The sequence below is a fragment of the Onychomys torridus genome, chromosome 8, assembly GCF_903995425.1.
Source record: "Onychomys torridus chromosome 8, mOncTor1.1, whole genome shotgun sequence".
NCBI lineage: Eukaryota > Metazoa > Chordata > Mammalia > Rodentia > Cricetidae > Onychomys > Onychomys torridus.
Window position 1 is genome coordinate 30,575,221 of NC_050450.1, and position 13,858 is coordinate 30,589,078.

At 35.7% G+C, this 13,858-nt stretch overlaps 1 protein-coding gene across 2 annotated transcripts in view; it reads right to left on the reverse strand.

Annotated features, from left to right (window-relative positions):
• The window catches only part of Gabra1 (gamma-aminobutyric acid type A receptor subunit alpha1), a 54,658-nt gene extending 41,512 nt beyond the window's left edge, over positions 1-13,146 (reverse strand). The window contains exons 1-3 of one of the 2 annotated variants that reach the window (XM_036196877.1): positions 12,373-13,146; positions 9,917-10,005; positions 6,269-6,378 (exon numbers count right to left, since the gene is read on the reverse strand). In XM_036196877.1, the coding sequence (XP_036052770.1) occupies positions 6,269-6,378; positions 9,917-9,990 (184 nt within the window). In that variant the 5' untranslated portion in view covers positions 9,991-10,005; positions 12,373-13,146. Of the gene's footprint in view, positions 1-6,268; positions 6,379-9,916; positions 10,006-12,243 lie in introns of both variants that reach the window. The other variant, XM_036196878.1, reaches the window with a different exon arrangement.
• Between the last annotated feature and the right edge of the window lie 712 nt (positions 13,147-13,858).

A 13,858-nucleotide genomic window follows, 5' to 3' on the forward strand; every position in this document is an offset into this window, starting at 1 on the left:
CATGTCTCCTGGGGTTTTGGTAGCTGTCTTTCTCTTGAAATACAACTGTGTCAAAGACTGTCTAGATCTACTATTTCTGTGGAAGGGTGTTGCATTTGCAAATATATGAACATCTGTTACACAACTTGCATTCAAACTCCATAAAACTATAATAAATTTAAAGTGAAACATTCTAAGTGTAGAAATTTTAAATACTCTATTCAAGATCATTTTCTTGTTAAATAAATAAAACATCAATGTTTTTATTAAATAAGCATAGCCTTTTTATTTGTATTTTTAATTTTTTCAGTATATATATTTTTAATTGTATCTAACACTATTACATTGAGAAAGAAATATAAGCTATTTGAAATTGCTCCAAACACAAATACAAACGCAGTATTTTAATGTTAAACATGAATGTAATTTTTCCCTCTGATCTCAATACTATTTGGGATGCCAAATAATCATAAAAGGTTTTTGAATACCAGTTATCTTATAAGTTAGCCAATTAAATTTGGATTTTTTTTAAGTGTAAAATAACTCTTCTGGTGCTGTGGAACTTCACATTGGATTCTTCACTATTAAACCTATTTTTATGTACTTATCCACCACCAAAAATGAAAAATCTGAAAGAGAATTAGAACTTGAAAAACGATTTGCTTTAAGATCTCTTCCATAACTCATGTCCATCACCTAACTGCATAGACATTCATTGACCTGCATAGATTTGGGGTCTGATTAACTTGGCATGTTTATTTTATTTGCAAATATTTTTATTAAATACTAAGTTCATGAATTGATTTTTAATTTAAAATAAAAATAAATTTTAAAAAGAATTACATTATATCTTCCTCATTTCTAGTGACTTAAATTTTTAACCATTGCACAAAATATAATCACTTTCTTTCCTTTAGTTTTCCACTTTTCTCATATTTGAAAGAAAAACACAATCCAAAACACAAGTAAATTACCAATAATTTTTTTCTTTCAGTGACAAAGGACTTCAAGCCAGTCGGCTCTTTCAAGCCGAGTCTCTTGCAATAGTTCGGTTAAAGTTAGTTCAAAGGGTTTATAAGTGTTTGACTAACTCAAGATTGAGAAACCTATTTTGCCTTAGCTTCTTTGTTTATTTTTACAGGGTCTCTTATAGAAGAGCTGGCCTGAACTTACTTTGAGACAGATGATGACTTTGAACTGCTGATCCTCCCACCTCTTACTATCAAGGGCTTCAATTACAGGCTGGGATTAGGAGAATTCTAATGATAAACATAAAGGGTACTGTTTTAGTTAAGGTTTCTACTGCCGAGAGAAGCACCCAGACTAAAAAGTGCTTGGGGAAGGGGGTTGATTTCAGATACATTTCCACATTATGCGTTAATCACCGAGAGGAGAGGTCAAAGCCAGAATTAACTTCAAGCAAACCTGGAGGAAGGAGCTGATGCAGAAGTTATGGAGATATGCTTCTTACTGGCCTACTTCTTCATAGGTTGATTTGCCTACCTTCTTACAACATGCAGGACTACCTGCCCAGGTGGTACTATCTACAGTGACCTGGGCCCTTCCATATCAATCGTCAATTAAGAAATGCAGCACAGGCAGGCCACAGGCCAATCTAGGGGGCCTTTTTTCCAATTGATGTTCCTGCTTTCAAATGACTCTATAGCGTATCAAGTTGACATAAAAGTAGCCAGTTCAAGTACCTAGAGGCAAAGATTACTTCTTAAACATGCTGCTTCTAAAATACCTTGAGTATCTAAAGTTGCCAATGCCCCAAAGAGTTGCTTAAATCCCTATTAGCCTATTTATTTTTATTTAGCAATAAATAAATAAATAAATAAAACAAGACCAAAACCAAAGAATTTAAATGAAAGATACTTATAACACAAAGAAAAAGTATTTAACTGAATACTGTTAGTATGTAGCAGGGATAGAATCACTGTCTGTCTAAAAACCTACATATATATATATATTTATAAACTACTTTTCCACTCAGCCAGCTGGGCTTGTAACACTAGAAATATTCCCTCATTCCCTCATATCACTTTTCTTGGCTTACTTTATTTATGTAGCTTAGTGTTGAAATCTTGTGAGAGCCATCCTTCGTTCCATGCATTAGTCGTTGCAATTAAATTTAAAAATAAATTTAGAAATTGTTTACAATTCTTCCAGAAAATACCGGAAACAAAAAGAGGACAGTGTGAAGAGTTTCTGTGAGTCCTTTAGTTGGGACTTTCCAATGTTTTCTCCCTTGTTCTCCGTCCCATTAACATTCTAGTTAAACATGGATTTACTGAAATTTGTTTTGGAAAGAGTGAAATGAGGAGACCAATGCAATACATTCACAATGTGCGAGTCTGGTTAGCAGTGGGACTGAAGCATATCATAAAATGAAAAAGGTCTCTACAGAAGGGACAAAAAGAAAGGATGTGGCCAGAGGGTATTGCTTGTTCTTAGAACCTCTGAAATCTTTCTTCAGCATTAAGCATTGGGTGACTGCCTGTGGATTATTTTTTACAATTCCCAGAGTTGGAATGGAGCCTATATATAAAGGCAAATCAAATTTCACCCAAGTCTATACAGTTGCTTATTTTGGGGGAAAGCTGAGAACACCCAGCCATCCTTCGTCTTTTTAACATATGGAGAAAATTTTAGAACATGAATTTATTGAGAACTTCCAGTTGGGTCCTGTTTACAGAATCTCATGTCCCTGCATCCTGCCCAGGCCTCTCCTCTGCTTCAGAATTGTCTCTGGTCCTCTTCATCATACTGATACTTCTTATTACACTTCAATACCACTCCCATGCCCTGGCTTCTGATTTGCTTTCTTTTTTCTTGAACTTGTCTTTTCTTATCTTCCTACTCTTTCTGGTTTTCACCTTTATTTTCCAACTGTGTCAATCTTTTAGACTTGAACTTGGATTAGTCAACAATGCTTTGAGTTTCCTGGCTGCAAGAAGAGTCTCTTGTTTTCTTGCTACAGAAGCAAGAGATTGTAAATGGGAACGAATTCAGTTATTATTTGTGATTCTATACTTTTTCTAGCTATTTACAATTTTGATTGACTCTTCCTCCGGTTGACTCTTGGTGCTAAGGAAGGCAAGAGCTAGCCTTCTACAATAGGGTTATAATGTCTGCAAGCTGATTTCCAATGCCTGCATCAACCAAGTCAAAAATTTCATTTCTAATTACATTCAGGTGTACATTCCCAAATAACAAAGCTGAAGATGTCATAATGGATCTGCATATTGAATAATTGCTTACACAACCTTAAGCTTCATTGTCATAGCTCTATTTTCTGAGGATACTCAGAAAAAGTAGTCCTTTCTTTTTCACATGATGAAGAATACAGCAGGGCCCCTTCCTAGGAGAAAGTCATCTTGGATATAATCATGTACAAACTACTGGGAAGCATTTGCCTTGCTTTCATATAAGATAAAGACTAAGCTCTTTCATTCCACAGTCTTAAAGTTAGCTACATAAAAACAATAGTAATAATAATAATAAGTGTGGAAATCCCATTTTGTTGCAGGAATTTACTAGTAACCATGCCATGCTTAAATTATCTGAAATCTATAGTAAAAAATGAAATTAAATATTATATTCCTGAAGAAAATGAGATAATTTCAATTTAACCAGTCAGTATCAGGGTTGACCATTTTCTGTAAATTCATAGCTGATTATGTAATAAAATCAATGTCCTAGAAATATACTTCAAATTCTAACTGTAATTGTCTAGATATTTAATATCAAAATGTACATAAACTGTTTTGAGCATATAACAGTGATATGGTTAGTTGTGTCTTAAAAATTAAGAATGTCCTTCAAAAGGTACAAAATAAGGTTAGTCAATGTTAAAATTTAAAAAAAAACAAATCTCAAATCCTTCACATCTTAATTCACTGCATTCTAAGCCAACATTTAAAATACAAACAGAAGAAAGATTTCAACTATGTTTTCTTTGATTTTATAACCATAATATTCTTTAAGTCAGCATTTTCAAGAATGAAAAATGGAAAAATAAATTCTTTCCTGGATATCAAAAGACTTACATTTAAAAATATATTTTTCTAAATCCTGAGTTTTTATTATCTTATAAGAGTACACTTGTTCTTTATGAAATTAACCATTATTTCTGTTCTCTCAACCACAAGTCTATTTTTGCTATTTACAAAGATTAAGTAATTATGAACTAAAAATAGAAATATTCTGATAAACTGATGTAGCTATTTCTTTAAGAAAATATCACAATGTCATAGATCTCAAAAATTAACTTTGAATATATACTTTAGGCTGTCAGTTCATTTGCAGTATATGGTTCTCTGTGGTTTAGGTGTATGTACATTATATTTATTAAGGAGTTAGAATACAGAATTAAGTGAAAATTAGCAGTCACGCCTTTTACTTTTACTTAGACTGCAATAACAGTGCAATCACAAATGATCATTAAAGAAAGTGTGTACATGTGTGTGTATTTATACAAAATTCTTTAACACATTGAAATCACATGCACACCTTTCAGAGGATATTTATATACACATAATAAAGTATCAATTTTTTTCCTAAACTATTTGCACATGTGGTTCATTCTACTATACAAGGATTGACCTGAGACAGGATGGACATTAAGTAAAAGAAACATATGTCAGCATTTTCAGAAGCCTTCCTTATCATAATTTGTATCAATAACCCAGTGGTTGTCTCCTTTTGTACATTCACCCTTATATCTAGTCTTTGCAATTTATTAAAATTGTATGCAAAGATGGCAAATTTCTTAAAATTATATTCCTGCATTATGAACAGGTTTGTGCTGTCCATTTTAAGACAACTCCATCTCAAATATAAGATTTTACTTTCTTGACAGAGAGGCTGCTTTGGAAGCACTAGCTCCAATGTGTCTACCTTCCTTCCTCAGACTTTTTAGTATCTGAGTCTATGAGTACATGATATTATATTCAGCGTCTTTATAATATTCTTTACTCCCCAAGAAGTTAAAATAACACAATATGGAGGCCTAACTTGAAAAAACCATGTCCAAAGATTAATGTTTGAACTTGATACGAAAGTACTCCTGGTAAGACTATATATATATATTGAGCTGTGACTTTGGTGAGGAGTTTTCCTTGTAACCTATGAGGTGATAATGATATGTGGCAGCTTCAAAATAGACCCATGATTTCCATCAATGTGATTATAGTATGCAACTATATATTTCTTAGAGATTCTGGGTCTGGGGATGCAGCTCAGGAGTAGAGCATGACTAGCATATGCGAAGTCTTTCTTTCCAGTCCCACCTCTGAACAATGAAAGCATGAATGAATAATTCTAAATCCATGATACCATTTTGTTTGAAAACCAGTGTTTGAGTTCTTAAACTTAGCTTCATTTATCTGTTCTATCTAACTTAATAATAACTGGCTTTTGATAGTGCTATTACTATCATTTTATCATATATTACTATTCATTTCTGCTGCTTTGGAAAGGTGAGAATTTGGCTGTAACTTGGAGCCATAGAATCATACGTTGATTTCCTATGAAACTTTAAATAGCAATTTCTTTCTTTACTTTACTTATTTTGCTTTAAGACCAATATTCTGATCTGGCTTCATTAGTCTTTACTTAATCACAAGGAGGTAGTGTATTATATTTTCAAGAATTATTCAAATAAGCATGTAAGTTCTGGTACTATGCACTATTTTGCATATAGTATTGAATACATAATGTTGAACATAATTTTCTCCCTAAACGGAAATTCCTTACTCAATTAATTAATGTTATAAGAAGTATAAATTTTACTACAGAAAATTAGAGAATACATTTAAAGGCATGGTTTAAAAATAAAACATTACCATTTATTTTATTCATCTTTGATCATAGAGATGGGGTAATGCAACACAAAGAAATGATGGAATACACAATCTTCTTATGTAAATATTTCTAGCATAGAATCAGAGATAGAATTCAGTGCAGGCAAGGCAGTGCAGGTGAAGTATATAAATCTTATACTAAAAGGGAGAATATTATCTTTCTTTTTATATAACCAAGTTATTAGAAAAAATCATTGTGCTTGTCAAGAATATGTATCTCTTTTGTGTCATTATGAGAATTTTGTGTCTGTCTTTCAATATATAAGTATGTATGTGTACAAAAAGTGATCTATTAAAATAAAAGTAATTATCAATCACTATGCAAACATTTTTATTTACAGTTTGAAGAGAAAATAGAAATATACTAGGAAAGATTTAATAATACTAAATCTTCTCAAGAAAAATGTGAGATTATACCTCACCTCCCAATCCTGGTCTCAAACGATTGTCATAACCATCCAGCAGTCTATCCAAAATCCTCGTGAAGACAGTGGTATTGTCTTTAAGTTCATCTTGGGAGGGCTGTCCATAGCTGAAGAAAGAATTAAGAAAATAATAGCATGAAATTATAAATTTCCCCTAAAAGCTCTTATTATTCAAAACCTTTCTCAGATTGTCTTACTTTCCTTGCTATTGCTAGTTTGAAAGTATTTATAATTCTTGTCGTTTTCTCATTTCTGGCCTCATTGGTGACAGGCTTTTAATATAGAAAATGAGTTCTAAGTCTACATTTTCAGTTCTCAGAAGGTAGAGAGTCTTAGAAGAGACAGTTCTTCCCTGAGCAAGCAAGAATGTTAACTCATACTATAAAAACTGTCTTGGAGGCTTCTATCCATATTATTTTTGTTTATCTACATACATACATCTATATGTGAGTTATAAAACTAATTCAAAGGTTTTTTTTTTAATTTAATATGCAAATTTTCACCTACCAAACTTCCTTCTCCAATTTTCCTTTCCATATATTTGTGCTTTTGATTTTTGAGTGTGCTTTTAAGATATTTAGGAAAGGAGGATACACAAATGATTTATCATTTTAATTATATTTTTATCAATGTGGAAATTTTTATTTCCCTTCAGATGTACAAACAAACCTTGAAATTTGATTTAAACATTTATTTGGCTGAACTTTGGTCATTTCTGGGATTAAATTCAGTAGAACCATTGAAAAAAGTCAAGATTAACACTCTTGATGTTAAGGTACACAAAATCTTGTGCATTTGGGTTTTAAGATACCACTGCTTAAGAGCACAGCTCAGGCCAGAACTCAGTTTTTTTCACCTTCTGAGCTAACACTTTATTTCCCTCCTCTGTAGAGGAATGGCAATTCCTATTTGTTTCTGTTTGAGGATATGGCTTCTATTCCTTAGTGTTTCTATTCTGGCTTTCAACCATATAGGGCTGCACTGCATATACTGTGTGTTTTTATACCAATCATTTTGTTATCTGCGCAGTTTAATCTTGTTTTATGTAATGATTAGCACGACACCTTCAAAATCTTTAGAGAGAAGCAATTTCTATCTTAGAAAGACTGTACACTCCCCGACAGATTTTAGCGATAGCTCTGACCTTGAGTAGATGGAGTGAATGGATAAAGGGTGTAAAACTAAGAAAGGGTAACAAATCTACATACTTCATATTTGTATTGTATTAATCTTTTGCTTTACTCATGTGTAGTTATATGGTTAATAAACATACACAAAATAGTGGCATTTTAAACCAGAATTCACTTATTTGATTGGAACACCAAATATAATCCATTATCACTTCAGAAACAAACACTGTCTTTCAAGTAGTTGATTTCTTCTAAACAAAGTTCAAAAACCACTTTTCTTTTTCTTAATTTTATAAAATTGTATTTAAAACTTGCAGATGAAAACATCACACACCAAATTAACTAGACTGACTAGAGGGAAATAAGGAAGGCCTGACTGCAGATAATGGCCACTTTAAGGATACAAAAATATTTAGTTTTCCAGTTCTGTAAAGTAAAAGTACATAAAACACATTCAACATGAAAGGGTAGAATTCAACGAGAATCTTCCCTGCTCCTGTTTTGAATATCTATTCTAACTGCATAGAAGTTCATTAAGTTGTATATACTTCTAATGACTATTTTTCTGATAGAGTTTTAATTCAATAGTTATAAGTAAAAGTTCGCTGTGATGTTAAATAGATGGAATTTATTTCTATGAAATCATTTTTCGTTCTCTTCAATTACACATTCATCCATCCATGTCACACAGATTGAGGACTTACTATCCTTTAGCAAAATTAAGCATCTTGCTGTTTCATTTTGTTTTTTTTTTTTTAAATCAAATTTTCAGTGAGCTTGTGACTTCCCGAATGTCTCATTGGCAGATGACAGCAGTAAGGCAAAAGCAAAAGCAGTTTTCTGAAAGGGATTCTTTATAAAAATCCATTGTCACAAAACCAAATGCCATCCATGTGTCGTCCAAGGACACTAGAAGGTCATCTTGATAAAGATGAAGAGGAACTACAAATACACCTTAGGATTCAGGAAACTCTCCGCAGAGAAAACTCTTAGGGAGGAAGCAACACATTTAAGAGGGGAAAGAGTTAGGATGACATCAGAGGATACTCAGCCTGCTAACACAACCCTCAGAATCCCTGGTGTCTGTTACCTTTACCTGTCCTTTCTGTATTTCCACAACTTACGCAAAACGCGAGAAATACTTTCAGTTTAGGAATCTCCCTTTCAACAATGGTTAGCATTGGAATACAAAGACCAAAGCCCCTCCCAAACAAGACCAGCCCATCTATCTCATTTGGAATGAAATCTTTCTTTATTGTGACCTTGTAATCAGGCTCATGTTCAATCTAACTCTTCATTCTCTATATAAAGTTACAACTGCTACAAAAGAACCCCAGGAGAAAGATTAAGATGACTTTTGGGGGGTATAAATACTAATAACAATGTAGAGTACCCTAAACTGAATATGCATTTGGAAGATAAATGTCAGTTACTAAACTTGCTTTTGATTCCATAGGAACCACTCTGTAATAAAACACTGTGCACTAACTCCATCTACAGGTCATTATAATAGTAACACTTCATATAATTTTTCAAAATTTTAACTCCTCAAATTGAGAGTATCTGACAATAATGTGTGTCTTATTCATCTGATATTTATTTACATGATAATACTTAAAAGTAATAAAAATAACACAGTGCACATCTCTTTTAAAACCAATCCTCAGAAATGTCTGCCTTTCCAGGAGACTCCATATCTCTGACTTTAACTCATTAAAGATTCACTTCCTATTACATTTCAAGGAGTGCAGGATTTTAGCATGTGATGAATACATTCCAATGAGGCACAAAAATAAACTACTCAAAAGCTATTAAAGTAGATAATTGACAATATAAACTATTTGATCATTTAGATAGTTGCTATTACAATATCTCATACTTTTATTGGATAATTAGAAAAATATTTTTGTTAGTTCAACCTACTGAAATTTATTCACAGCATGTCTTCCTAGTATACATGCTTGATTAGCGCAGTTTAATTTTTATCTAGTATTTTAAAATATTGATCTTGTACAGCACATCTCTGTTGGTTTAAAAATACAATATGCATGTGTTTATAGACATAACAATCAAGTTACAAATATTATTTTAAATTTTCTACTTCCATGCTTCTACAAATTACTCTATGATTTTTGCAAATGGTTAGAAATTTTCTTGTTGGAAAATTTACAACTTATAGGGCATGCAGAGTTTAATAGGCTAACTTTTCCATAAATTAGGATGCATGCTTTGTTCAGTTACAAATGAAACTGCAAAGTTCAATATCAGATTGCAAAGTTGAACTCATATATTTCTTAGCAAAATAAAACTTGTTAAGTGTTTTATAGCAAACATCCTAATAAGAAAGTTATTTTCATGTTCAGTTCTTCTTTAGTTTTAGCTAAAATTTTATTTCAGTAAAGTTTTCTGAATTCCCTTAGTCATGTATGCATCCATGGACAATTTTCTTTGCCCTGATGGAATAAATGAAAAATTACAAAAATTTTCATGCAGATTTAAAATAAAGTGCCCCCACCTTCTTCCTGACAGAGTGCTGAGAACGAGGGTCCAGACCCAAAGATAGTCAGAGAGACCCCGACTTTTCTTCATCACGGGCTTGTGCAACTGAAAAGTGGAATAAGTAGAGATCAATGTGTCTTGCAAGAAACATCAGGTTATAACCACTAGGGCTGACTGAGGCAGTCCAGATGATGCTTTGAAGTCAGGAAATGACCTCACTGGAATATGACACCTTATTGGAAGCAATGGAAACCTGGACCATCCACTTTCCACTTTCCTTCCCATCTCTCCATTCTGAAATATACCAGAATTTAGTTTAGCCTGTAAAAAAATTCAAGTTGAAATGCTTTCAGGTGACAATATTGCTCAACACAAAAGCTGTGAGTTGTTTTTTAAAATAGCCTTTAAATTTCCATTATTTGCTGGCTTGTTCCTTTCTGTTGTTGTTTATCATCTGAAAATTTTGACCTTTGTGATTTGAGTCCCTGTGGCAGAATCTGTATTGAAAGATTTAGGCTTGGTATCTGTATCAGGAAAGCATGTGGGGAGGTGGGAGGTGGGAGGTTAACACCTCCTGTTGACTGAATGCATCTCTGAATTCTGGATGTACCTTGATTTCAGAAACAACTCTATTTACCTCTTTAGAAACACCATTAGAAACACACTGTTGAATGCCAGAGTCGTGCTTCCCCTCTGTGGTTGTTAAATATGCTCACTAATGTTTCTGTGAAGCTAAAGAATACACTTTATAGTCGAGCCATGTCTCTCTCTCTCTCTCTCTCTCTCTCTCTCTCTCTCTCTCTCTCACACACACACACACACACACACACACACACACACACACACATCAATGCATACTAATATACCCACACATATCCTGCATGCATTCTCTAATTTCTTCCAGGTTGCTGCTAGAAAATGCTTCATCTCAAACAGATGGAAGCTTAAGTAGTTTGCTTTGCATAAGAAGAAGGGGGTGTTTATTCCCACTTAGGTAAAGTGCAATCCATCATTATCTGGTTGCTGAAAATTGGATATGGTAGGGGGATATTGCAAGAATAAAGGAGTATAGAGTGGAAGGCTTATAGAAATATATATGTGTATGTTTTATGCATTCATATAATTATGTGTGTATATATACACAATTATTAAGCCAAATTTTGACATTCTGTGCACCATCTGGTTAAGAAGCAGATATAATTACTTAAATGCACTGAAATTATTTCCAGTCCTACTATGAAAACTATCCCATGTATTTTATTTTAACCACTCTCCTGAATCTTAACTCCTTAGTAAGATCAGGAATGAATAGATGGAAGCATTCTAAAACCTATTTTTACATTGAGCACTCTCTAGTTCCATGTGGTATGCCTTTAAATACATCAACAAAATGCTCTCCACACTCTCCCGGATCATTCTAATCAGGAAAAACCCTCACAAACAGGCATGTAAGCAAGGAACCCGAATTTCTTTAGAGTGAAATGATGTAAAGATAAGAGCTGTGAGCTTCATCATAGCTTTCTCTTCCTTTGGTGACTGGTTTTTGACACACAGGAGTAGAATATGATATGACATCTTGGATAAATATCATTAAGTTAAAATATTGGATCCAAATCACATGATGATAATTCATCCTTTTTTAAAAAAATGACATCTGTTCTGAAGAGGAGAACAACTTCTCTTAGCCCTATCAGTTCCCATTGATTCTAGAAAAGGGGAGAAAGTCCTAAAGGGGCGAAGGAAACAGAACCCCAGACCAAGACACCATGGCTTTTGCACTCCTCTGATATCTGGAGGAATACAAAACCTGCCATGGCACTTCAGTTGTGGAGGAAGAAAGTTTCTTGCGAATACAAACCTAACAGTTGAAAAAGGAGCACAGAGCTGTTTCCTTACCCATTTCCACCTCCATCCTGCCCCTAGCCAGACACATGCTCCACTACCCACCTCCCCTGCCACCCAGATCAAGGAAGTTCAGCTTCTCATTTCCAGCATGAGAGAGACCCCTACACCAGAGGGCATTTCAACAGCGGCAGCTGGGAAGGGAAGAAGGGACATGTACAGGCAGGGTGAGCGAGTCTTCCCTAGCGTGGAACAGGGTGACAGGTTTTCTGTTCTAGCCTCTTAACTTCAGCTGATGGCAAGCCCCAGCGCCCCCCCCCAACTCACCCCAGCTCCCCTTGGTCAAAAAAAAAAAAAAAAAAAAAATCAAAACAACATGTCACCACCCACCCCTTGGGGTACATTCAAATCTGCCTCACAGAGGAGAGAAGGAAGAGAGAAAATTCTGCTCCTATATCGCTGCAGTTTTCGCCCTGAAAGAAAAACATTCCTTGTTTCTACCTGCTCCCAGCTTCAGCTCCTGTCCTGCTGGCTCCTGCTCTCTTCCTCACTAGAGCATCGGTGCCTCTCCAGCTACGACAAAGGCACGTTTGCAAGCTCTGGGTTTACGCGGTCCGAAGTCTCACTTACCTCGGGGCCCCCTCTGGGCACCGGATCGCTCCAGACCAGGGAGAAAAGTGTGGGAGAGAGGATCGCGGTGAGCTGGAGCTGCGCGACTGTGCGAGCGCGGGCGCGCCGGGCGGAGGGCGTCCTCGCGCCGCGCTCACTCACTCGGTCTGAGCCATCATGGACTCTGCGTGCTCCTGCACTGGAGATTTCATACCCAAATTTGCTTCCCAATATCCAATCTGCAGCTATACAACAAAAGATTTCTCTGTACCAAGACAGTAGTAATACGTCCCAGCGCAAACCGGATGTGAAATAGGCGGTGACTTCATGCCAGAGAGATTTTATTTTAGAAAGGAAGGTGGTACCAGCCACTGGATCTGGATCTGGACACCAATCCGCCCATTTTTTATATGCAGCGCAGTTTAACTTGGACCGCTCTGGCCCTAATCCCCTGCTCTGTAGCTACAAACTCAAATCTTCCTTTAATCTGCTACAAGCATTCCTTTATTTTGGGGGGTGGGAGGTGGGACTGGAAATGGGGGGAAGGAAGGGTAAAAAGGGTTAGACATGGGGGCTACACTTAGGATATTTTTCTCTCTTGTGATTTATGAGCACACAGTTCTAAGGTGTGCTCATTAGAGCAAACCTGATCCTTGTAACTCTGCTACCTCTGATCAAATATTTAACCAGTGCATCCATATGAATGAACGCAAGCTACTAAGCAGGGAGATGCAGGCTTACACGTGTGGGGAGCGCTCTGTCCTCTGGACTTGTTCTCCCTTGAACACTCCCACACATATGTCTAAATCCCTGCATGTTGCAGAGCCAGGAACAGTGAGGGACAGCAGAGAAGAATCCTGCCCGATAGGGATTGGGCCCCTAGCTTTCAGTCCTTCGTACTTTCTCAGATTCTGAGCGCTTTGCACCCCGCCTTTCATCTGTAGCATAGAGGACAGCCAGACAGGCTTCAGAACCGGGTTTTTAACCTTTGTCTGTGTGCATTATGGAGAAGAAAGCACAGACGTCCCTAACTCTGGATTTTGCTGGGTTTCTGAATGTGGAATATTTAACTTCACATAAATAATTTTTCGGGTTTGAGAGACATATCTCCATTTCCGGAAACATGCCTTTGCCGTGAACTCCATCATTCTTGGATCAGAAAAATGGGATGGGGGAGGGATGTTTAGAAGTCAGGCCAAAAAAAAAAAAAAAGTAGCTTTTTTTTTTTTTCTCTGCCCTCTTTTATTACCTTCCCTAGGAGTTCTCCACCTACAGATAATTATACACTCAGGGAGTGTGTGTGTGTGTGTGTGTGTGTGTGTGTGTGTGTGTGTGTGTGTTCGACATCTTCCTAACTGAATTCTCAGGGAATGAGCGATGGCTGTGATTCCTTGCTCAGGTTTTGTGAATGACTATAGCTCAGGTCATGGGTGTTATCTTCCTGGGGGCGCTGGTAGACAGGACCAGCACGGCCAGGAGCTGTCTTTCAGCACGTTAATACCACAGG